This window comes from Fistularia commersonii, chromosome 11 (genome assembly GCF_037954325.1).
Source record: "Fistularia commersonii isolate RoL2024-O1a breed Wild chromosome 11, RoL_Fcom_v1.0, whole genome shotgun sequence".
NCBI classification, from domain to species: Eukaryota; Metazoa; Chordata; class Actinopteri; order Syngnathiformes; family Fistulariidae; genus Fistularia; species Fistularia commersonii.
The window spans coordinates 19,958,728-19,982,521 of NC_141294.1; the positions used below are offsets into that span (position 1 = coordinate 19,958,728).

General features: G+C 41.0%; 1 protein-coding gene across 3 annotated transcripts; it reads left to right on the top strand.

Annotated features, from left to right (window-relative positions):
* Positions 1–251: 251 nt before the first annotated feature.
* cgna (cingulin a) lies at positions 252–20,143 on the top strand. Of its 3 annotated transcripts, none has more exons than XM_086155768.1 (20): positions 252–406; positions 6,998–7,826; positions 7,968–8,065; positions 8,148–8,217; positions 8,333–8,425; positions 9,377–9,498; positions 10,301–10,412; positions 10,550–10,762; positions 12,072–12,220; positions 13,766–13,886; positions 13,988–14,200; positions 14,374–14,595; positions 15,050–15,298; positions 15,390–15,560; positions 15,701–15,862; positions 16,379–16,552; positions 16,954–17,072; positions 17,333–17,441; positions 17,967–18,130; positions 18,651–20,143. In XM_086155768.1, the coding sequence occupies exons 2-20, from the start codon at positions 6,999–7,001 to the stop codon at positions 18,790–18,792; spliced, it is 3,531 nt and encodes a 1,176-aa protein (XP_086011894.1). In that variant the 5' UTR covers positions 252–406; position 6,998; the 3' UTR covers positions 18,793–20,143. The 3 variants fall into 3 exon arrangements, with proteins under 3 accessions (XP_086011894.1, XP_086011895.1, XP_086011896.1); XM_086155769.1 differs by having other exon boundaries at positions 17,333–17,417; XM_086155770.1 differs by having other exon boundaries at positions 7,995–8,065.
* The last annotated feature ends 3,651 nt before the right edge of the window (positions 20,144–23,794 follow it).

Consider the following 23,794-nt stretch of genomic DNA (forward strand, 5'->3'; position numbering starts at 1 on the left):
TTAATGCCAGCTGACGTTCAATGAACGAACGAACAAACAAACAAACTTTTTTCCAACGCATATCCTGTAAATGGCTCGCTAAAAACAAATGATTGGCATAAACAAATGGCCAATAATAAACACAGACGGAGAGCTGACTCAGACTACATCATGACATTTGGTCCAATGATAGTGTTTTATCTGGTGGCGTTGGGCGGGGCCAACATAACTCTAACAAAAGGTAACAGGTTGCAATCCCCGCATCACCAACTTCTTGCCGTTGAGTCGATCCACCCCGGAGAGCTCGACTTTCTTCGCACTGTTGGTCGGTCGTTTGGATTAATGTGCATGGAAATACGTCATATATCAGCCATTACACGGAACGAAAGTGAAAAAGAGAAGGGAAGAAGCTTCCCAAGGGAAACAGGTAACTTTTTAAGATGAGGTGTTGTTTGTCTATCTTTTACAAGATAGACAGTTCCTTACACGAACTGTCAGTCCTCCACGGCTCTTTTTGGGACAATTTCAGATATATTTGCTCTGGTTTTTTATTTTTAATAATGTAAAATGCAATTAGACACATTTATTCTGTGTCTTTGTGAAGTTGTGCATAGCTCCCCCCTCCGCTCACTATTAGCATCATGGCTAACGTGATTTAGGACTGCGGAGGAAAACTAGCGAACGTTTATGTCAAAAGAAGGAATATACAGTACTTAAGTCTGAGTGGCGTCTTGATGTGCGTTGGAGTTTTGGAAAAAGAAAAGAAACAATCGAATATTTCTATGAAAGTTACTAGAGTTGACCGCGATAATATTTACATATCTGACAGTAATGTCAAAATGTTTTTAGAATAATGGGAACCAAGTTTAGTTACTTGCGGAATATACTTAACTTGGAAATGAAGAGGAATTACGACGTTTAACTGAGATTTAAACGACCCAAATCCCTTAAAATCCACAGGGAAGTCAGGGGAAAATCCAGATAATTGGATTAGAGAGGGCATTGATTATGCCCAAATTTTATTTACTTATAACATGTATTAGGGATTTTCTGCCATTCCTTTCCATTGTGATTGGTACATTTGTGAAAATAATGTGAATAAAAGATGAAAATAAACTAATTATTTATTAGATTAGAGACGTTTTAAATCCAACTAATGAAATACATCCTAATTATAATGTGTAATTATACCTCTGAATGTGACATATTTTTATTTTTCTATAGATGTCTGATTGTCAGGTAATTACTATAATTTCATCTAACTTTTCTTCCTATTCGTTCATGGTGATGTCTTGAATATTTGCATTCTAACAAACTTTCAGGTAAACAAGTGCCTATTACAGGTGTGAAGCCAGAAATGTCTCACTAAATCAGTGCTTATACCACTTACTGAGCTACTGACACATTTTTCTTTTTTTCTGTAACTAATTTTCAAAATAAGGACATATTTGTCCTGGATCATCTCTCTGTTCTAGACCTTGTGTTCAAGTCCAATGGGCCAAGTTAGAGACATTAATGTCCAGATAACGTCCCATAAATCACCTTCTGTCATTTTCTTCCCACTCTTAACTCACACACACTCACATACACCTGAAGTGTCTGGAATTTGCATGGAGAGAGAGGGATGTGTGTGTTGACTTGCTCCTAATACGATGTCATTTGTGTTTTATTTGGTGTGGTCACATGATTATTTCAGGCTCAGTAAGTTGGCCAGGGGTCTTTTATGACTCTGCACAATCCCCGTTTCACTTCTCTCCATGCTCCTAATCTCCTAATTATATTTTACATTGCATCTCAGTTCTTAACAGGGATGCAGCTCCAATTCAATTTACTGTGTCAGAATTCAATTTGAGCCCAGAGGCGGAGGCTTGTCAGCAGAACGGCAGCACTATGATGGGCAGCAGAGTACAAAAAAAACAGCTCCACTTTTGCCCAGTCAGTAAAGCTGCAGAGTGGGCTGGAACCCAACAGTGACAGAGTACCGAGGTTACAATTGCCAAGTTTTTGGTAACAGTGTGTTCGTGTATGTGCTATTTTTTTATGTATTTTTTTCCCATTTGTCGGTATCTGAGTGAGTGTTGAGAAATGATTGGTCTTTTGTTCTCCTTCACCAGGATTGTTTTAGTCACCAGTCTTTCAATATTTTGGTTAAATTCACAGTGAGGAGCAGGATTTCCACACACCTGAGACCACTGTTTAATGTGTAGTGTGATTGTTGTGTTTTGGTTCATCACAGGAAAAAGTTTTATTTCACAATCTCTTCTTCAGGCTTTTTAATTCTATCACAGTGGCATATGGCAATCAAATATTTTTACCTTTCCTCCTTTTAAATGTAGACCGGCGAACTTGTTGGTCAACAGAAGGTCGGGGGCGGGCAAAATGGAGAAGCCCAAGACCTCTCTTGATAAGACCATAGTGTTTCCATCACAGAGCTGCATTCAGGTCTCTCTCAATAGTTGTAATTGTGTCTGCATTCTTGCGTTGTCATGTAAATGTGGCTTGAGCCGGCACTTGGCTAAGATAAACACAAAGAAGAGTGAAGTGAAAGTTGCGTAGGAAGAAATGGTCTATTTATAGATTTAGCTTTGTTTTGTATGGAGGGTCCACATTTCTGGATCGAGTAAATTTGACATTACTCTGATGCTGGCATCTCCACTGGTTCCCTGCTAGGCGAGCAGACTTCAAGATACTGCTTCTCACCTATAAAGTAATCAGTGGCATTGCACTTCATATGGTGAAGCAATATGCGTCTGGATGTACACTGTGCTCCCAAGGTGCAGAAAGAGACTGGTGGCTGCAGAGCCTTTTCTTTTTGTGTACCATCAATGTTGAACAGTCAACATGTTGATGTTTTAAACCAGTGCTGAAGAACACCTTGTTTGCCGCTGTATTAGTCTTTAGTGGTGTTAGTGTGAGTGATTTATTTATTTAATGAATTAATACATTCCTTGGCGGCACTGTTGCATAGTGGTTAGCGCTTGTGCCTCAAAGCAAGATGGTTCCAGGTTTCAGAAGGTAGCCTATCTATGTGGAGTTTGCTTCTTATTCTCTTGTCCCTGTGGGTTTATTATTATTATTACATGGCAAGAACCATCAGAGGCACTGAAAAGCTTGATTTTGGAAACCTTTAACTAAATGATATACTTGCTAACTGATGTCATTAGATAAGCTGACAGTTTCTTCTGATCCAGTTGGCTTATATTTTTAATTAAATAAACCATCCAAGTTGTTCCAATAACAACAGTGGCCAATTTTTATTTACAGGCGCTCCGATAATGCCAGTCCATTGGGAGCTGTTTGGGAGGGATGGGCTCAAATTAAACCTGACACGTCTGAGATAACAAATAAAGATTGGCTCATATTTTGCAGTAAATCCTAAAGCGTGAAATTATACATCTTGTTGCCGGGGGAAACTTGAAAAAAAGGATGATTATTTTACCGAGGTACTGTCTGAGATTCAGGGACAGAAATGTTGGTCACTCTATAGCTGGTTATCCTCAGATAGTCCATGCTAAGAAGAGGATGAAAGAAAGGGGTCAGGGATGGGGGTCGGTGCTGGCATTCTCAAAATTGCCGCCCACATTTTCTGCTCCACATCAGCCGGACAATAGGATGAGGTCTCTGTCACCCAGGTTCCTCATGGGGCTGCAATAAATCAAGACACGCTTATGAACAAATATTTTAGTCACTAATTCTTTTCAAATATAATAACTGTTTTGTAAATCATTTTGACCCCCATTTGTTGAGACAGATCATCATGGCTCCGATCTGTGTTTGTGATCAAATCATTGGGTGCTATCCTCTGCACTCACATAGCCTCATGTGTTGCTCAGTGCGCTGCGTGTTTGTTTGACATTGATGTGAAGACAGGGGGATGCTGACTTCATGCTCAGTAGCTCAGGTGCGTTGTGACTCTTTGCCTCCACTGTTCTCTCCAAAGGGTGGGGAATAATGGACCAATACATTAGATATCCTCAAAGCTTTCGATGTTCGGTGTCATCATCTCCACTGTGCCAGGCGGCGACGTTCATCTGGTCTTGGACCTAAAGTTGGGTTGTGTATTTGATTTTAATTTTCACAGGAGGTGTTACGCCCTTCATCTACTTCTATACAGTATGAATTGGTCAAATAACATTGCAGCGTTGCATGATTGAAGCAGTGACAGGTTTCAACTTTTGGGGAGGTGCTATCCTGTTCCTGCAGGACAGAGCCTTCCTGCACAAAGCACGGCCCGTTCAGACATAACAGGGCTTTTACTGGCTCGCTCAGAGATCCAACCCCTAACTCGAGACTCATCTGACACCTCTGAGATGAGCCAGAATACAGATTAGGAGATGGGCCTTCTCGCCGTACATCAATGCATGACCTCACAAATGCTCTTCTGGGTGAACAGGCAGATATTCCCACAGGCACACTCCGAAATGTTTCGAAAAGCCTTCCCACAAGTGCAGGAGCTGTTAAAGCTACAGTGGGGGCACATATTTTGAGTGGGATTTTAGAAAAGCCCCTGTTGCTGTTACAGCCAGGCGTCCCATTATGTTTGTCCAAGAAGAGTCCGTTTTGTTGGGCTGAAGTCGTTCAGCCAGACAGAGTTCTTTTGGAAAGAAAGCGGCAATAGAATGGTTGGCATCTCCATTTCTGTTATTCCAACTTGGTTCCACTGTTTAAATTATTTTTACCCCACAGCTTGTTTCCCATATTTACAAGCTGCTGTAAACTTATGTTAAGAGCCAGTCATGTGAAAGAAAAAAAGGATTAAAATACACACACACACACACACAGATATAGCATCTTAAGTAATTTGGTATGATTATTTTTTTTGTCACCCTCCCGAGCTCCAGTATGTGAACAATGAATTTCTTCATCCACTATTGTGCGTGTGTGTGTCAACCCATCACACCAGGGGCTGATAAGAGGAAAAAAGCTGGGTGCCCCCCACTCCCTCTAGTGTCTTCCACCTTGAAAAGCTGTGGAGAGGAAAACTCTATGAGGCAGCATAGAGTTCAGCTTCTGCTAACAGTGTAACAGATCACTATTCTGTTGTAAATTCATAGAAGCGACATGACTAGATGCAGTGCATGAAGGAGTGGTCTTCCAAGGCCAAGTGGTCCTGAATAAGGGAGTGAAACCTTAAAATGTCACTAAGACAGTGGTTTCTGTTTGATGATTTGATGATCTAGTTGAGCTGACAAATAATGATTTATTTTGTTCCAATTATCCGACTTGTAAGTTATATCTACCAACGGTTTTACTTAGGCCCACTAATTTTTGACCAGGTAGACATAAAGCCCATTGACCTTTGCTTTTCAATGTAGTTTTCCAGAGAGACAAATCTTTTGATTGTCAATTACTCAGTTAAGGCTTATCAGATAGAATTCATTGCTTAATTTGTTTATTATTTATTCAGTGTAAGAAAAGAAAAGAATTGTACAGGTAAGTGCTTTATCCATGTACAGCAACTCTCAGTTTGGTTTAAAGGAAGTATCATAGCATTGTGGTAGGGAAAGTTCCAAAGGTTAGTAAAAGAATTGATAGGCCCTCACAAGGTGAAAGTGGTATATGGGCGTGTTTTCGGGTTAATGACTAATAGAGCCAATGGGGACAAAGTCCATGCAGGCACATGAAGGCCTTAAAAGGTGTTTCCTTGAGTAAACCTCTGTTTTTCTGTATTTGCTCTAGTTCTGACATCTCCAGGTTGCTTAATGAACATGAGATGAGATGAGATAAGAACAACTTATTTATCCCGAAGGAAATTGTTGTGCCAGAGTTTCAAGCAAAAACATAACAATAATAGATAATAGTAGGAAGGAGGGAGAATAAGAAATACAATTAAAATATAAATTGTCAAGGTTAAGGCTATCAGTGTTTTAAGGTCTTAAGTACAAAGGTTTGAAGATTCCCTGTGGCTGAGGGAAGAGGAATTAAAAAGTCTGATAGCCTCAGGTAGGAAAGACCTCCTGTGGTCCAGGTGTTTAATTTTTAGAGGTGAAAGCAAAGTACTGATACACTATTTTCTGTGCCCAGTTTTTGGTTTATGAAGTAACTATTACCCAAACGTAAGGATGAATTAATGAATATGACCCAAACAATAGCTTATTAATTGCTTTATTATTATTCTTTGAATTTGTTAGCTATTAAGATAAATAAAAATGCAAGTATAAGATACACCAAACCTTTGTCTATTTTGTAATTGTTCGAGCAAGAATAAACCCTTGATCAAATGTTTTATGATTTTAGCAATGGATATTAGTTGCCTTGGTTGAGTTTAAGAAAATTAGGCAGGCGAGCTACACCAGTCTGAACCATCTGTCTCATCAGAATTCGATCGATACTCCAACTATGTCGTAATTGGTCAAAATGGATAGGAATATTTCCATGGAAATAGGTGTCACTTAGGTTGTCCAAAAGAGGGCACCCTCGATGGCTAATGCTCAGTCCTGTTTATGTTCTGCATCAGTAGATACTTGTCACCAGCCTAGCTTGTGACAGGGTGGCATGGCGTTGACCTTTGAGTGGTTCCACCTGGTAAGGCAGTTGACGAAATGCAAGGCTAGAAAACTGTCTTGTCATTTATTCTTGTCTCATTTCAATATCTTCAATAAAGCTCACTTAGTTAAATAAGCTTTCTCATCATGTGGCTCCTCACATACCTGGTCCCGGGAATTTCATCATTGACAGTCTTCCACCATTTTCAGGAAAAAGCATATCAGACATTTTGACTTAAGCTTAAAAATGTGTATATCATGCATAGCGTTTATATTTATTCCCACAGCACTGTATATATCACAATGTGCATCTTTGGAACTACAGTTGTGAATGTTTGTCATGCTCAAGTAACTTTAGAGACAAAAATCTCCAATTGGAAAAAAATCATTGGGAACCGAATCAGACATGAACAAATAAGTTCTGTGTGTGTTCATGATGAAAGAGGCTCTGTTTTCTAAAGATAGCAGGAACAATGAGAGTTTCGTGAAATCTTTGGTTAATTGTACTGACCTGTTCTCTCCTGTCTTGGCAGCATGACCGCACAGGCATTGGGTCGCAAGACCCCGAAGGACCATGGCGTCCAGATCCGCTTCATCAACGATCTCTGTGACAGTGGTGGGGGGCAGCCTGGGCCCCAGCACAAGCCCAAATCTCAGACCAGTTCCAAGTACGGTGTGGCAGTTAGGGTGCAGGGGATCGACGGCCAGCCATATGTGGTCTTGAAAGATGGACAGAAGGGGGACCAGTACGGGGTTCAGCTCAAAACCCAGTACAACGCTGGTCACAGCAGCCTCCCACGGAGGAGAGATAAGGCTCAGCCCGGAGGACTGGGGATAGATACAGCAGGATTGGTGTCCAGTGGAGCACTACGCCGGGCTCAGTCCCATGGGTCACTGCTGAACAGGGATGGAGAGGGAGTGGCAGTGGATGATGACTGTCAGCTGTCTAGGCCACCAGGGGATGGGAAGTCTGGTAGCTATGGGAATTTGTATGGCGGTATTGGCGTTAGAGGAGAGAGAGAGCAGGTTCATCATGTTGGTATCAGACACCAGAACCCCGAGAGGAGGATATGGGAGGGTTCGTATGAGGCAGGGCTCAACGGGTCACCAGGGTCTCTGAGGGACAATGAGTCATACCCCAACCTCCCCCAGAAAGCAAGTGAGCTCCATTCCACTTACAGACAGACATCTGTCAACAGAATGGTAAACCGGTTTGATGCCGACCAGCAGCAGCGAGGTGCTTCACCCCACATCAGCCCCAATGCCTACACCTCGCCTTCATCCTCCACCCACAGCAGCCTGGGGTGCAACCAGAACATCATACCCAAGGATTCAGGACATCCCGTCAATCAGGAGGCTCATGTAAGTAAGAATGTCTATTTTTTCTTAATCTTAAATCACAATCAGTTTTTTGTGAGCCATAGAATACTACAGAACAGGCAACTTTGGAAGAGTCGTCTTTTTTTGTTTCCTTTTTTTTTTTTTTTTGATCTGTGTTTGAAGGTGACCCCTGACCTTTTACTGGATCAGGGTCAGACCACAGAGATGGGCAGTGAGGAGGAACACATCATGCAAACAATTTATCACGTGCTGAGAGAAGGGTACGAACACAAGGTTAACAGAAATAAATATAATAACTATTTAACTTCTTGTTAATCCGTTTGGCTGCTTTCACTCCTTCAGGAGCAAAGAGAGTGATGTCATCATCTGGCACAAAGTGAAGGTCATCTTTCAGAGGATTCATAACCGAAGGGTATGTGCCTTTTTTTTAAAAAGAAAAAAAAAAATATCCAAGGCCTTATTGTCCTTATTCACTTGCCAGGTAAAGGCATGATTAAGGCATCCATTACTTTTACACCCTTTTACAGCTGAAAGAAGAGCCTGGGGACTGGACCAGAGAGAAACGGGAACTTGAGAGAAAGGTGTCCGAACTGCAGAATACCTTACAAGAGGAGAGGAGGGTAAGTCCCAGGGGCCCCCTGACCAGAGTACTGGAGACCTGTCGGGTTTCATCATCACACTTGATAACATCTATCATCATCAAGTTTGCCTCAGATCTGGTGTTTCTTACCACAGCCCCGGAACAGTTTCGCTAGATCGTGTGCGTGCGTGCGTGCGTGCGTGCGTGCGTGCGTGCGTGCGTGCGTGCGTGCGTGCGTGCGTGCGTGCGTGCGTGCGTTCGTGTAATGGCTACCAACAGATCAGTTAAACCAAAACATTGTCTTGATCACTTACAGTCATCAATTGTGAAGATGGCCCTGATTGTACCACTCCTGACCGGGTTCGAATCCATCGGGTAACTGATTAGCGGGGTTTTGGTTTGAAATCTTTGGCCCTGTGGCCCAGAGCTTTAAAAAGCCTGGTGATGGACACTCTGATCCCAGTTTCAGTAGCAAAACCCATGCCAATGTAAGCTGAAAGGAATGTGGTAGAAGAGTCTTCTACCAAGGACACTGGCATGCAGAAAGAAACTGCCACTTGATTCTAATTACATGGAACTCAGCCAGCATCACAGAAACTGAAAGCTCCAGCGAATACGGAGGGGCTCTCAAGTTGTAAGCGTTATACTGCGCCAAGTGTTTTTAATGTCTGTTAACTAATCAAGCCTGAAGTGGAGTGTGCTTCAGATTGAATCCTGAGATTAATCCTTAACCACCCCCCTGGTCAGAGGTGACACACACACACACACACACAAACACCAATCCAAACTTCAAAGACTCATTATATATTGTCTTAAGGAAGTTGGGGAGGTCTTAATCTCTAATAGCCTTTAAGAACCTAATCCTTAATGTGTATTGATCAGCAGGCAAATGGACAAACACTTTAACCTCTGCTTGAGACTATTTGTTTATGCTAGCCAGTCTATTTCATGTTTCAACACTCATTTATTCATCATGTCGGCTACTCCTCAGGCTTCCTTCAACAATTCGGATCCTGCCCTGAAAGCCGAGCTGGAGTCCTGTTTGGATGAAAATCTGCAACTCCAGGAGATGCTGGAACAAAAGAAGAAAGATTTAAATGAAAGGCAGTCTGAGTGAGCAGTGCACACGCACGCACGCACGCATGCACACATGAATGCAGACACACACACACGCACACAAATACACACACACACACACACACACAGGTGTGCACACTATTCACTTATCTCATGCTCTTTAACAGAGCTCAGCAGTGACACCTTACTCTGGCTCTTGAAACACAAACCCTCTCTTACTCTTCTCCTCGGAAGACACTAACATGAACTGTCCATGAGCTGCCCAGTTGTGTTTCTGAAGCAACCAGAGAGAACTTTGTATGATATCAGACAGTTTTTACACACAAATATTTGATATGCGTTGTCTGGGAGAAGTAAAACACAACCACAGTTCTGCAGACAGGCTGCAGGCTGCTTGGTTAAGTTTCCTGCCATCTTTTAGTGTAATGTTTACTTTGTCAGAGGAAGAACTATATATCTCACGGACCAGATGAGTTTGTTTTTGAGACAAAGGTACCCTTTGCAATGGATTCTGGAAGTGTCTCCATGACATGCTGTTTGATTATGGGATTGTAGTCGCTTCAAAATTTTTTTTTTCACCTTTTACATGACTTCTGTTCACATAGACAATGGAATTAATTATCATGACAGATTTCTTCTGTTTTTTGATTTCATTATAATCTCACTTTTCTCCTGACCTTTCTTAGAATCCTTTGTTAAGAAAAAAAAAATTAAAATATTTGATAAAGCAGCAAAAAAATTTTCTAACCAAGCAGCAACTGCCGCTTATCCAAATACAGAATCCACATTGTTTTGAATGTGAAGGAACCGTTATTAGAGCTTGTTTGCTTCCTAACAGGCTGACCCAGCTGCGTATGGATCGGGAGAGTGCAGAGACCCGGGTCAGAGATATAGAGGACCAGCTGGCTGAGCTCCAGGAAGAACTCCGGAGAGACTCCAGGGACAAGATGGTAAAAATCACACAGATAAATCAAACTGTTAGCATGTTCCTCCAAAGTCAAAGTGTCAGCTGACATATCGTACTAATCACAGGTTTCTTTGTAGAATGAAAAAATGTGTTAATGCTGTTTCCTCCTATTGCATTCAGGATCTGATGTCCCTTCAGGCACAGCTTGCTGATGTCTGCCAGCTGAAACAAAAATTAGAAGAGACCCTAAGACAAAGAGAGAGGGAGCTCACAGCTCTGAAAGGAGCCTTGAAGGAGGAAGTAGCTACGCATGACAAAGAGATTGAGGGGCTCAGAGAGCAGTACAGCGCAGACATGGAGAGGCTCCGCGGCACCATGGAGCAGGTGTCTCAGGTACGGACACACACACACATACAACACCCTCTGTCTCTACATGACCTTTTACAAAGCTGCACTCTGGAAGGCCAAGTATCTAACTCCTGGAAACAAATAACAGGTCACACTTTGAGCACTGGTCTTCCCTTCAGGCTCTCAGAAACCCATCAGAATATGTGTAAGAATCTTTCCTGACCACATTGAGGTATTGAAAAAAAACAACCATTAAAGTGTATGTGGGACTGATCATTTGCCATTTGGCTCAAGCCTTGTAATGATTATATAATTTATTTGCTACATCCTGCCCTCTCCGATCAATGCACTTTAATAGCGCTGTCCACCACACAGTTCAAGCCTGACTTGTATTGGTTCTTTTTACATTTATTTTTGGAAGGTAAATCATACCAGTACCTCTTTTATACCTGCTCTGGTGAGGTTCCAAGTGGGCTAATCTGATGAAAAAATTACAGCAGAAGACATCCCGTCACTAAGCAATCAATTAGAATCAATACTTTAAAAAAACAAACAAACCTAGTAGTGCTATAAATTAATTTTGCCTCTTGCTGGATCTTACTGCTTGCTGCCTTGTCTGGTCCTACTCTTTTACTTTATGTGTGACATGTGCTATAATGACCCTACCTCCATTGAGGAGGATTTATTTTATTCCTTAGGATTATTAGGTCCCCAACAGTTTCTAACCCTGGGTATCTTTCTGGCAATACTTGAAAATAATCAACTTGATTCAGTGACCCTTGTGCCAGAACACATCACTGCAACACAGATACCTTATACAGTTATGGTATTGTGCAGATTTGATGGTATGGTTTTTACTCTAATATTAAATGCATTTGTTATATACCGTCGGCTCAAAAATAGAAAATTGATACATTCCGGATGCTGCTAGTGTGTGACTCAGTGTGATGAAAGCCCAAGGACAAAAGCAGTCTGTCAATAGGGGACAGAGCCACAACTTGAGAGGTGCCACTACTGTACTAACAATTAGGATTTAGGATTCTTTACCACTTAGCTCATTATTTATTCTTGTATATTGGTAAATATGGAGAACCTTCTTTTTTAGATTATACTTTTACACTTCAGAGGTTATGTATTTTATTTATTTTTTTACATGTTTTTTAGCTTGTCCTTGTCCCCTGCTGCTGCAAAACAAGTTCTTAAGGATGAGATTATTAAAGTGCATCTCATCTCATTTATATATTTTTTTTCACAGCTCCTACTGTGCTGATGATGCTGTAGGGTTCTGACATTATTTGAGTCTATTATAAATCAGATGTTGATGTTAGACATAAGCTCCTGTCATCTGTTTCAGTCTCATGCAGGGATCGAGGCCGAGCGATTGCGCGTGAACGCGTCAGTCCGTTCCCTCCAGCAGCAGCTGGAAGATTGCAGGGATGAGAGCAGCCACTGGATGGAGCAGTTTCATGCAACCAGAGAGGAACTAAGAACCATCAAGCAGGAGTGAGTCTGCAGTTTGGGCTTTTCAGACCCTTCCCAAGTGCTCTTATCATGAAGGTGTTACCCTGAAATAGGCTTTCCCCTTTTTCCCTTGTCCTCTTCACATCAACTGAACTAATAGAGTCCATCTCTTCTTTTTTTCCCACCTTGTCATTCTTCTACCCTATCTGTCAGAGACACATCAAGCAAACCCGAAACACAGTGAGAGTCCCAAGCTGGATGGCATTTTTGTATTTAGATGTGCAGGCGTGTACTCCCTGTAGTTTCAAGGGCCTCCACGTTTTGCTCTTGGTTGCTAAGCTCTAATTCTCCCCCAAGATGGGCGAGTCAATGGGGTCAGATATTCTACTCATTCAGGCCTGTTTAGAAGTGGCATTAAAATGTTTCTTCACATGGGATTTCTATACAATCAATACTCACATTCTGCACTCTGTCCAAAAAACAACAACCCACCAAGCAATGTCTGTTTACAAAGGCAGAGTATGTTGTTTTTAACAGTAGTTAATTGACCACATGTATTTAGTAGAATAGGGTAGGTTTGACCAAGCAAAATTCAGTGAAAGAAGTATGTCAATTTTGTTGACTGTCATAGACTACGTTGACCAGCATCTGCATACTTGTTTTCAATTATCGAAATACTATGTTGTGATGAAAGAGATTAGAGGGGTAGTTGGATAAGTGAGATTGGCTGCAGGTCAAACAAGAAACAATTTTATTCGAGTGAAAGAGAGAGAGAGCAGAAAATGTTTTTGATTCATAAATTAAGACAGTTATTGGCAAATCCGTCCCTTCTCCATAAATTTGAAGTAGATTTAGAATTAATTCAGTCCAGCTCTGGTTCAGTTTTCAAATGTGTATCTACAGGCATATTTCCTCTGTTCTGTAAATAAAATGCCCTCTTTGCCATACGATTCAGGACATATAGCCTGTTAGACAGATGAAATCCGGCTGTAAGGTGAACTGGGACTCACTGGGTTTAAACCCAGGCTTTTGTAATATGACCATGTTGGGACTTTGATATGAATGATGCCATCTCATACAAATACATTTGTCCATCAATCAGCCAGCTTGTCATGTAAGGGAAACATTTTTATAAAGCCTGATTGCAAAAGAAACCTTTGGTCTATGAGAAGTGCTGACTGATGACACATTTTAATCCAATTTGATTAGGCTTTGCTCCACAGACTTACTGGTGTTTTCCAATAAAAGTCTGACCTTCATCCATTTTTCAATAACCAAATCAGCATCACTATTTGCATCATAACCTGAAAACATATAATTTGGTTTTATGTTATAATCATCATTCTGAGAATAACAATTAATCCTATATCTGTACATTAAATACATTATACATGGATCTTACCACATTTCCGATGTTTTTCCCATGTTTTTTTTTATGTGTCATCTATTCTGCAGGGTTCTGCAAATGTTTAGCTCTTAGCGATCACTACAGAAAAATCACAAAGAGGAAAGTAGAAATGTATGGGCAGTCTTAAATCCTGTGTGTTGAGTGCAAGGATATTATTTACCCTGCATTCTATTTTGAAGACTCCTGCAAACCCGTTTGGAAAAAGAAGAGTTTGAGGAGGAAGTGAATGAGCTCAAGGAGAAAATGAAGACAATGAAACAGTCGAAGGTGGAGATGAGCGAGACAGAGGCTCTCATTCAGGTGCAGTGTTCGGACCCTCCCAATACGTGATCGCTGACTAAACCCATGGACATCAGAGAAGATGTGTGAGAACAATTATGTGTGATTGCATTAATGCTCAGGAGCTCCAGCATTGCAGTGCTGAACTGCAGAAGGCCAAGTCTGGTGTGGAGAAGCAGAGAACAGAGTTCGACAAGAAGGTCATGGAGGTCATCTCTTTAAAGAAATCCCACCAGGAGCAGGAGGCGGAGCTGAATTATGAGGTCAACAGGCTAAAGAACCAGTTGCAAAGAAGTAAAGATGACTTTGCAAAGGCTCAGGAGAAAAACAAACAGGTTTGCTTAAGCCCAGTGTCACGGAATGGAGGATGTTGCTTGCCAGTTTATTTTTCTTTCCATGACCAGTTTAGATGTTTTAATTTTCAATTAGTTTTCCTGGATTAGTTTTTCTCCACTGTGTTTTATTTCATTATTCAATCTGTGCAACTTCCTTGTTTCCTGGCCTTTAGCTCCCAGACCCAGCTGTTGTCTTAGCACTGGAACAGAAGCTAGGTGAGGCCTGCGATGAAGTCAGCCAGTTCAAAAAGAAGCTTCTGTCAGCAAAGGAGGAGCAGGATGCGGTTAACGCGCGTCTAAGCAGAGCTCAGGCGGAACTTAAGATGCTAGAAGACTCTCAGCATGAGCAGGAGGAGTCCAACAAACGTCTGAAAGATAAACTCTCACGGTTACAGGTTTGTCACCCTAGTTACATCAGTCTTTTTGAGGATGTAGCCTGCTGAAAAAGGCTTCAAAGGTTACAGTCACTGATATGATATCTCACCTCATTTCCCTTTTTCAATTCATCTCATCCTCCTTCTGCAGTTGAATTTAGTCTGTGATGTCAGGAAAGCAGGCTAATGCTACGTCATCATAGCGTAGCCTGAGTCTGTTTACAGTTGGTTTCATTTTATTAGCTATCAAAACATTTTTGGTATCCTATAGTGGTTCAAAAGGTGCTCAATCTAACAGTAGATCAGAGAGCAAATGGTTCCCAGTTTGCATAGAAAGGGTCTCCTATTAGTGCTGACCATCAGTGTTCTCCTCTGTAAGATCAGTTTCAGCATTTCTTGGAAATCTCCTGTCAATCAGGGCGTTCAGCTCTGAGAAGCAGACAATTTTAGGAGTGAAATAGTGTGTTTCAATCAGGCTCAGCTGCAGGCCAATGCCACGGAGAGCTCAGAGGCTGAGCTCGCCCTCCATGCTGAGGTGACGGGACTGAGGTCTGAATTGGATGATGCCAAGAGAAAAGCCTCCAGGCTGAGTGAGGAGCACCAACAGCTCTGCTTGCGTGCAGAGGACGGGGAGAAAGAAAAGGAGACACTCAAACAGGCTGTCGCCCAAATGGAGGAGCTCAAGCATCAGCAGGAAAAAGCTCTAGAGAAACTCCTCAGAGAGGTAAGGTGAGCAAAGTGGTCATGTGCAAACTGGAACACCTCCACTCCTCATTGAGACCTCCCCCTCCCCCCACCCTCTGTCTCCTTGTCAGCATGAGTCTCTGACATTGTCCACAAGAGACGAGGTGCAGACTCTCAGAGTTCAGCTGGAAGAGCAAAGGGAGAGAGCACGCAAGGAAATGCAGGAGGTCCAACGCCATGGAAGCAACACTCAAACTGAGCTGGACAGAAGCCATAATAATCTGAGGAGACTGGAGGAAGAAGTGTGTGTTTGCATTTGTGTCAATTTGTCTGTAATGCCCCCCCCACACACACACACTCGCACTCTTTATTCATACTCAACTTGTGTGATGCAGCTCTGTCCTCCATATGACTTTCTAACATTCTGATGACTCTTCGCCAGCTGTCACGTCAGAAGAAAGAGCTCCTGCTTGCCTGCGAAGAGAGGGACAACCACCAGCTTGATAAAGAGCTCATCGCCAACAGACTGCGCCACATAGAAGGGGAGATGGAGAGCAGCAAGAACAGCCTGAGTGAAAAAAACAGGGAGATTCGCATCTTGGAGGTTCAATATTAGCACCCCCTAGTTCTTTAATCAGCTGTGTTTGTTCTGATCTGAACATGGTTTTTAGTGAAACAGTTTTTTTGTCCTGACAATTCTGGACAAATTTCCCTCATTTGTCGCTATAGTTATCAGATACATTATTATTTTTAAGGGGAAATCAACCCTACTTTTAGGATTTCATTGTCATTTTTTATCCATCTCTTAAATATGTTTATTACATTCCTGGTCATAATGTCTCCTGATACTGCTGTCAACCCTGTGCAGTTTTGACTGTTGACTATTCTGCTTTTGCCATGGTTCACAGATGGCCTTTTAAATCTTCTCATGTAAACACTATCCTTTCCTGGCCAGTTTGGTGGCAAACCTGGTTATGAGTTGGGGTTTTGTGTTTTCCCCCCTTCACCTCTTTCATACTTGTTTTCTCCTAACACATGTTGCAGGAAATCCAGAATTAAGTAAACACATCCACTCAGTTTGTCACTGGAGTTGACTCTTGCACTCCTGCCTCTGTTTCAGGAGAAGCTGAAGCGCTTGGAGTTGGAGTTGGAGGAGGAGCGGGGCAGCACAGATATGATGTCAGAGCGACTTGACAGGAACCGCGACCAGATTGACCAGCTCCGCTCTGAGCTCATGCAGGAGAGATCGTCGAAGCAAGACTTGGAGCTGGACAAGAATGCCATGGAGAGACATGTATATGTGCAACCACACACACACACACACACACACACACACTCTCATCTTTCCATCACTAAAACTTCAAATTAAGGTACAGTTGTCTCATGGAGGACATTAATGAAGCAAATCTCTTGCTTATTATAGGTATGCTAATTTAAGAACCCTATACATGCCATGTAAATTATCTAAATCACGATCTTGATGCCCTTTTAAAATATCACATAAGTTGTCCCCAAGTTACCAAATACCTCATATAAAGTAAGAAATTAATTTAGTCAGCTGTAACTTGACCTAAAGGTCAATTAAGATTGCGCTAAAATTCAAAATTATTTCCTTTAAAATAAATGAATTGCCTAAAAATTTTGGTTTCTTGGTCCAGCTAGTCTTAATACTGACCCAATGACCTCCACCTGCAGCTAAAGGAGCTAAGGAGCCGTGTGGGTGATATGGAGGGCCAGAGTCGCTCTTTTGCTGGAGTCTCCCAGATGGAAAGCAAGATCCAGGAGCTGGAGGAGAGCCTTCGCAGTGAGGAAAGGTGCAGCATGGAAGACATGCTTTCAGAATGATATAAACATCAGTGTAATATCTGTGATTAATATTTGAATCCCCCCCCCCCCCCCCATAATTACAACCCTCAAGAATTATGTTGTGAGTCCCATTACTGAGAGCAAATGTGGTTGTTTATTTAGCAGCCCCTGAGCCACAGCATGCAGAGCACTAATTTCCAATAGGATGATTATTCTCCCCATATCTCAACTTATCTATTTACTGAGCAATAATCTGTCCCTCCTGAAGGGAGAAAAACTCTGTCCTGGCATCACAGCGCCGCCTGGAGAGGAAACTCAAAGAGCTGAATATGATGCTGGATGAGGAGCGACAGGCGCACACTGAGCAGAGGGACCAGGTTCAAACCTATTGCTCACCTTCTACTCAAAGACACACACACACACACACACACACACTCACCAAGACCCTACAGGCAAAAAACTAGATGGGTTTCTGGAAAAGAACTGCAGTAAAAACTGAAAAAAGGATAAAAGAAAATATGATTTTTAGTACTTGTATAGAATCACATCATCCTTTCCTGTTGGGGAAAAAATACTTTCATTTGAATTGTGTTTTTGAGCGTTTTATAGTTTAAGTACTAATATTACTATTTGAAATTGAAATTGTGGGACCTTGGGGGAAAAATCTTGGTTTAATTCATGAAAAAAATGTATTCAAAAAAACTAGATGGATAAAATGCTGTTGCACTTATCTCAAATGTAACATACAGACAAACAAGGTTTTGGGGGAAGATTATTCCAGCAATTGTCAGAAACCTTGAGCAGGAACGAATCTCCAATAACACCTGCCAAGCATATAAGTGAAATACAACCACTGGAAAAGAGAGGAGCGTGATTGATGGACATCTGTTTGTGTCTTTCAGCTCTCGCTTAGAGTAAAGGCTCTGAAGAGGCAGGTGGACGAAGGAGAGACGGAGCTGGAGCGGATAGACGCACTGCGGAGGAAGGCCCATAGAGACATGGAGGAGCAGATGGAGATAAAGGAGGCACTGCAGTCTAGAGTGACGGCCCTGGAGACTGAACTCAAGTCAGTCGTAGTGGTGGAGAGAGATTATTCTTAGTGTTGCTGTTGAGCTGCTTTTCTCCAATCACACTTTTAGATGTTCCATGGTGAACTCATTAAAAAACATGAACACACACAGGTAAAACAGGAGATTAAAGTTTGTTTTTTTTAAGTTTTTACAATGTACTTCATAATGAATATGTCAGTAAACAGATTCCGCTGCTGTTGGACACCTTTTGGATCATTGATGAGAGATGTTATAGGTTGGAAGTGCTGGAACCTCTAAGTCTCACAAGTTGAACGTAATCACGTCAGGGATAAGACTCGGCAGTAAACCCAGGTGGCACATTTCTCACCTCCCAGAGTACATTGGTGAAGTCCTTTCTTGTGTCCAGCAGAGGGAGTGCTGTGGCCAATTACATGTAAAACTAAGATTGAAAAGTTCCACAGCTCTCAGCTAACTCTGATAATATGAAAACACAGAAAAAATTACAATATCAGTAATTGAAGTATCCTGCAGCTGATGGCAGTGTTTATTCTGCAGGAGGAAAACTCAAGCTGCAATGCGCCCGGTGCTGGATTCCTCCGCCCTCAGCTCAGACGACGATGACGACGACAGCATCTATGATTCTACCAGGATTGCCTCTATACTCACAGAGGGAAACCTGCAGGCCAGCTCCTGTTAGATAACTGAAGGAGAAGGGAGTGGTGCGAGTCAGGGGAAGAGGGGTCAGACTCAAGGCCACAGCATGAAGGTTCGAGGGGGAATCAGCTCTGCTTTGAGAACGAAGTGAAGGAAACTACTACCCTGTGACTGAAACTGAAGAAAACTGTCTTCAGTGAGAATTCATTCACTCATTCTGTACTCCACTGCTTTGTGATGAAGTTAAAATGTTGATGGTGATTAGAATTAGAGCAGCATAATTTGGTGGGGAATTTTTTAAAAGTTATTTTTAATGGCTATTTAGGGGGTCAAAAAATGTATCTTATCAGAGGGAACGATGACCATCCTCATCATTTTATTTAAAAAGACAAACATGTTTTCGTATCAGACAATGGGCCTCGGCCATGCCACCTTCAGATTTTTATTGTGAAATATATCCAAGCCTTATTGTTCAGTTTAGATTTATTTTCAGTTTCTTCTCCCAGCCCACTGTTGAGAAGTAAAATTTAAAATGTATTTTTCTAAAAGGAAACCATCCACTTTTAATATGTGTTGAAATAGCCTTTTGGACTTTGAAATTTAAATCCTTACTAAGTCATGTTTATCATGAAATCATTAGAAAGGAATCAATTACAAAAGTCTTGATAACTCAGGCTATAAACAATGAAAACAATGACATCAGCACTTTGACAGAGCAGATGACATTTGTGTTTGAGTTTGGCTCTGGACAGAAAGCGTCCTGGAAAACGAAAAGCTGGAAAACGTGTATGGAATATGTTGTCAATCCTGAAAGCTGTCCTTCCTTTTTTGATGAAACACTTGAGGGCTATTGAATTTTTGTGAAGTTGAGGCTGATATTTGAATAACTGTATTCCCAATCATGATGATTATGATAATTAGTAGTACACATTGATTGTTGTATTGCAATATAATATAATTAAGTTAATAACAAAGCTATCCAAATCATAATGTGTATTTGTAGAAGCAGCACAATTTGTATGCACTTCTTTCAAATATGAAGTTCTATATGTTAAGAACTTCATACTATATGTTAACACTATATGTTTTATGTTATTTTATCATATTGCCTTAAAGTAAGTTTAAAAAAGTATATGTAAATGAGTTTAAAGCCAGATTTCTTTTCCAATCTTTTGTATTTTTGATTTTGTTGTTAAGTTTAAACAATCACTCCTGATTGACATTTTGCTGCAAACTTTATCACTTATGCCCCATCGGTCATTGAAACTGGTGCTTTCTGTGATTTTAGGCTCTGAATTTTAGGGTACTGTTAAAAAAAATAAAACATAAATACATATATATTTTTTGGATCACTTAATTTTGAAGCAATAAAATGAATAAAGACTGTGACCTCATCTGACTGTTTTCTTTGTTAAATGTGAAATACAATTCTTTCAGTGTCACTTCCATTTAGGACATAACTTATGTTTAAGAATTTTAAAGGCATCTCCTCAAGTCTTTTAAACACACGTACACACATACACTGTAGGCTTTCATTCTGAACTACTGTTCAGAAATTAAATCATTAATTTGATAATCATGGATAATAGTAAATTATTTATACAATTTCTTGCTGTTTTTAATGAGACTGAACTATTTTTCAGTTAAAGAAACTTTGACCCCCTGTGATGCCTCTACTTGATCTCTCCAGCTGATTTTTCAATTTCATTTATAATATATTATTTTCATAGTTTTTTTTATTTTTTTAACTTAACCTTTACAGAAGATATGTTTATTAAGTTTTTTCTTTTGCACAAAGATCAGGCCCCAGTAATAGCTAGGTTATAAAGTAGCTCTTTGGGTTAATTCGACCAACGTCACCCCCCCAAGGCCACCAAAAAAGGAGAAAAATCAACTGCATAATATTTTTTTGAGATTTTTGATCAAAAGTGCAATTCCCACAGCTCCTTGAATGAAACATTTTCACTTACGGACAAGGGGCCAGTTGATTTATTTCCTTGTCAAAGCCAAAAGGTCAAGGAAAGGATATTTTGCTGTCACTCATAATACTGTATTTTTCCAATATGATATATCTTTATTTCATTTGAATAGAAAATGCTTCGTGGTTGCTTTATTTTTTATGTGTTTGTTCCTAACATTTTTTTTTTATTTGGCTCGTTTTTATCTGTTATATTTCTCAAAGGCATAATTTTATTATTTTTTTTAATATATTAATCGCTAAATGGAGTCACTAAGCTGTAGCTCTGCCTGCGCAAGTATCCACTTATGAGCTCCTCTGCTGCAGAAAGTTATATCAGGATTGTTTCTGGGAAAGCTTAATTGGAGGTGATTACTGAGGAAAGTTCAGCAGTCATTGACCCAGATAAGACTTGAGAGGCCATAACACTTGTTCCCTGTCACTCAAAACACAACAGACATTGCTTCTAGCAGACATTACTAGCGGACATAACAGCATGCTTATGATGCAGCAGTTCTCTCTTCTTTCCCGAATGGAGCTTAATCCTGGTTCCTGAACAAGACCCCATCTTAGGGAATCGACAAGTTCAACAGCAGGGCTCTCAGGACCATCAAGAACAACAGTTTGCCCCCCCACATCACCAAGGCTGATTTACAAGAGCACATGTTTGCCACCCAGCATTGCATTCGGGGGCAAGACACGATCCAAGGGGACATGCAGGATTTAAGGGTCAACTTGCAACATACAAAAGACCTGGCCCAAGACTGCCACCACCTCTGGACTCTGGAGAAGCTGACTTACAATATGCACAGTGATGACCCTTGCTCGAGCACCAGTAGCATTATATGTATTGACAAGTAACACTTTGTTCAGTTTAATGGTGGATTTCTCTGCAAACAAACTAGATTCAACAATAAACAGAAAAACTTTCTAATTTCATCCTGTAAAATCCCTGTAAAGACTGAAGCTTAACCCGTTTTTATTGGGCTTAAAAAAACAAAACAAATAAAGACAGGACAGCTGAGCAGCTGCGGATTTTGTCTTGGGTGATGGATTCAGATGATTGTTATCTGCCTTGGTTTGTTTTGCTGAATGAGTCATCCATTCAGGAGCCAGTAAGTGCGTAATAGATGTTGCTGCAGCGTCAAAATAAAAGACTAGACCTGATTGCACGTCCACATGGCCTCTGGCCTTGCCACCCATCCCGCCCACAATCTGGTGGGCACGATGACATCTGATGAGGACGGGCTCAAACCAGGGGCCCAAAAGTTGATTAACAGAATAATCCAGAGGAGTGGAAATCCCACACCAGAATTATTTAGCCCTTAAGTGCTTTAATGAAGACAAATATAACCATCCAAAAATAGCTTTACATTTTTAACTTTTACAACTAGTTAAACATCAACACTGCATTGTCATAACCTTAGACTTTTACATTGACATTTTACAAAATATACATATTTTCACATTGGTAATGTTATATAATGGTAGGTGACAATATGGCTAAAACTTTTTTATCCATGGATTTCTTTCATTTTCCAAGGACTTTTCTAATAATTTAAAAAGCCTTGCTATTTCACTTGATTTTTTTTTTTTTTTTGAGATAATCTCCAGATCATTTTAAAGATATTATTACATTTTTGACAGAGCAGATGATTATTATTATTATTACAGATTTGTGAGGGATTCATACAGATGTTAACATCATTTCTCAGATTTTATTTGAAAGTAATAGTTTTCCACCAGAATGTCTGTCTAATATGATATTATTTAAAACAAGCTCAAAATCTGCTTGACTAATCCTGCAGGAGCTTTTTCTCTAGAGCTCAAAGTGGATGAACACATTGCTCTGTGGAGATTCTACTTAGTTTAATCAGCCAACTGACCATATCTGCCCCATCCCTTCCATATCCTGTGTTTAATAATTGTTTTGATAGACATTGTCTGCAAATCATCTTCTCCTTTCGGCTTTTCCCTTCTGGGGTCGTGCCACAGTGAACCAACCTTCTCCATCTAATCTCATTCTCTGTATCATCCTCTCTCACACCAACTAACTTCATATCCTCTCTCACTAAGTCTCTTTACCTCTTTTCCATACTCTACGTTTCTCTGGACTGTTGACACCAAGTACCTGAAATACTCCCAGCTACTTAATCTCCACTCCCTGTAGCCTCTCCTTTCCAGCACATACCTCCACCTCTCTAGATTTTCCTCAACCTCGTCTTTGCTCTCACTACAGAGCACAATGTCATCTGCAAACATCATGGTCTCTTGAGATTCCTGTCTAACCTCATCTGTCAGCCTGTCCATCACCACTGCAAACAACAAGGGGCTCAGAGCTGATCCCTGGTGGAGTCCCACCTCCACCTTGAACTTCTCTGTAACCCAGTGAGCACACCGCACCACTGTCTCACAGCTAGCATACATGTCCTGCACCAGTCTAACATACTTCTCTGCCACTCCAGATTTCCTCCTACAATACCAGAGCTCCTCTCTTGTCATCCTGTCATATGCTTTTTCTAGGTTTGCAAAAACACAATGCAGCTCCCTCTGGCCTTCTCTGTACTTCTATATTTGCAATCTCAAAGCAAATGCTACATCTGTAGTACTCTTTCTAAGCATGAAGCCATACTGCTGTTCACAAATGGTGACTTCATAACTTCATTGTATGGCTCATCAACTTTATCCCTCTATAGGGAGGGATAAAGTACAGGTTTGTACATTTTCCTCTATGTACAGAGGAGAGATAGTGAATATATTGGTAGACGGATGCTAAAATTGGAGCTGCTACGCTGGAGGTCTCAAGGAAGAACCAAGAGAAGATTTATGGATGTGGTTAGAGAAGATGAAGGTAGTTGGTGTGAGAGAGGAGCATTCAGTAAGTAGGGTTCGGAGAAGGTTGATTCGCTGTGGCGACCCTTGAAGGAAAAAGCCCAAAGGGGAAGAGGAAGAATATAATTCAATATATATAGCATTCATTCATACCCAGGACAAGATGTCACTGTCCTTTGCGCCAAAATCCTAGCCAAAATACATCTAGAAGCCCAACTCAGATTGTAAAGAAGCTATCAAACCATACAACAAACAA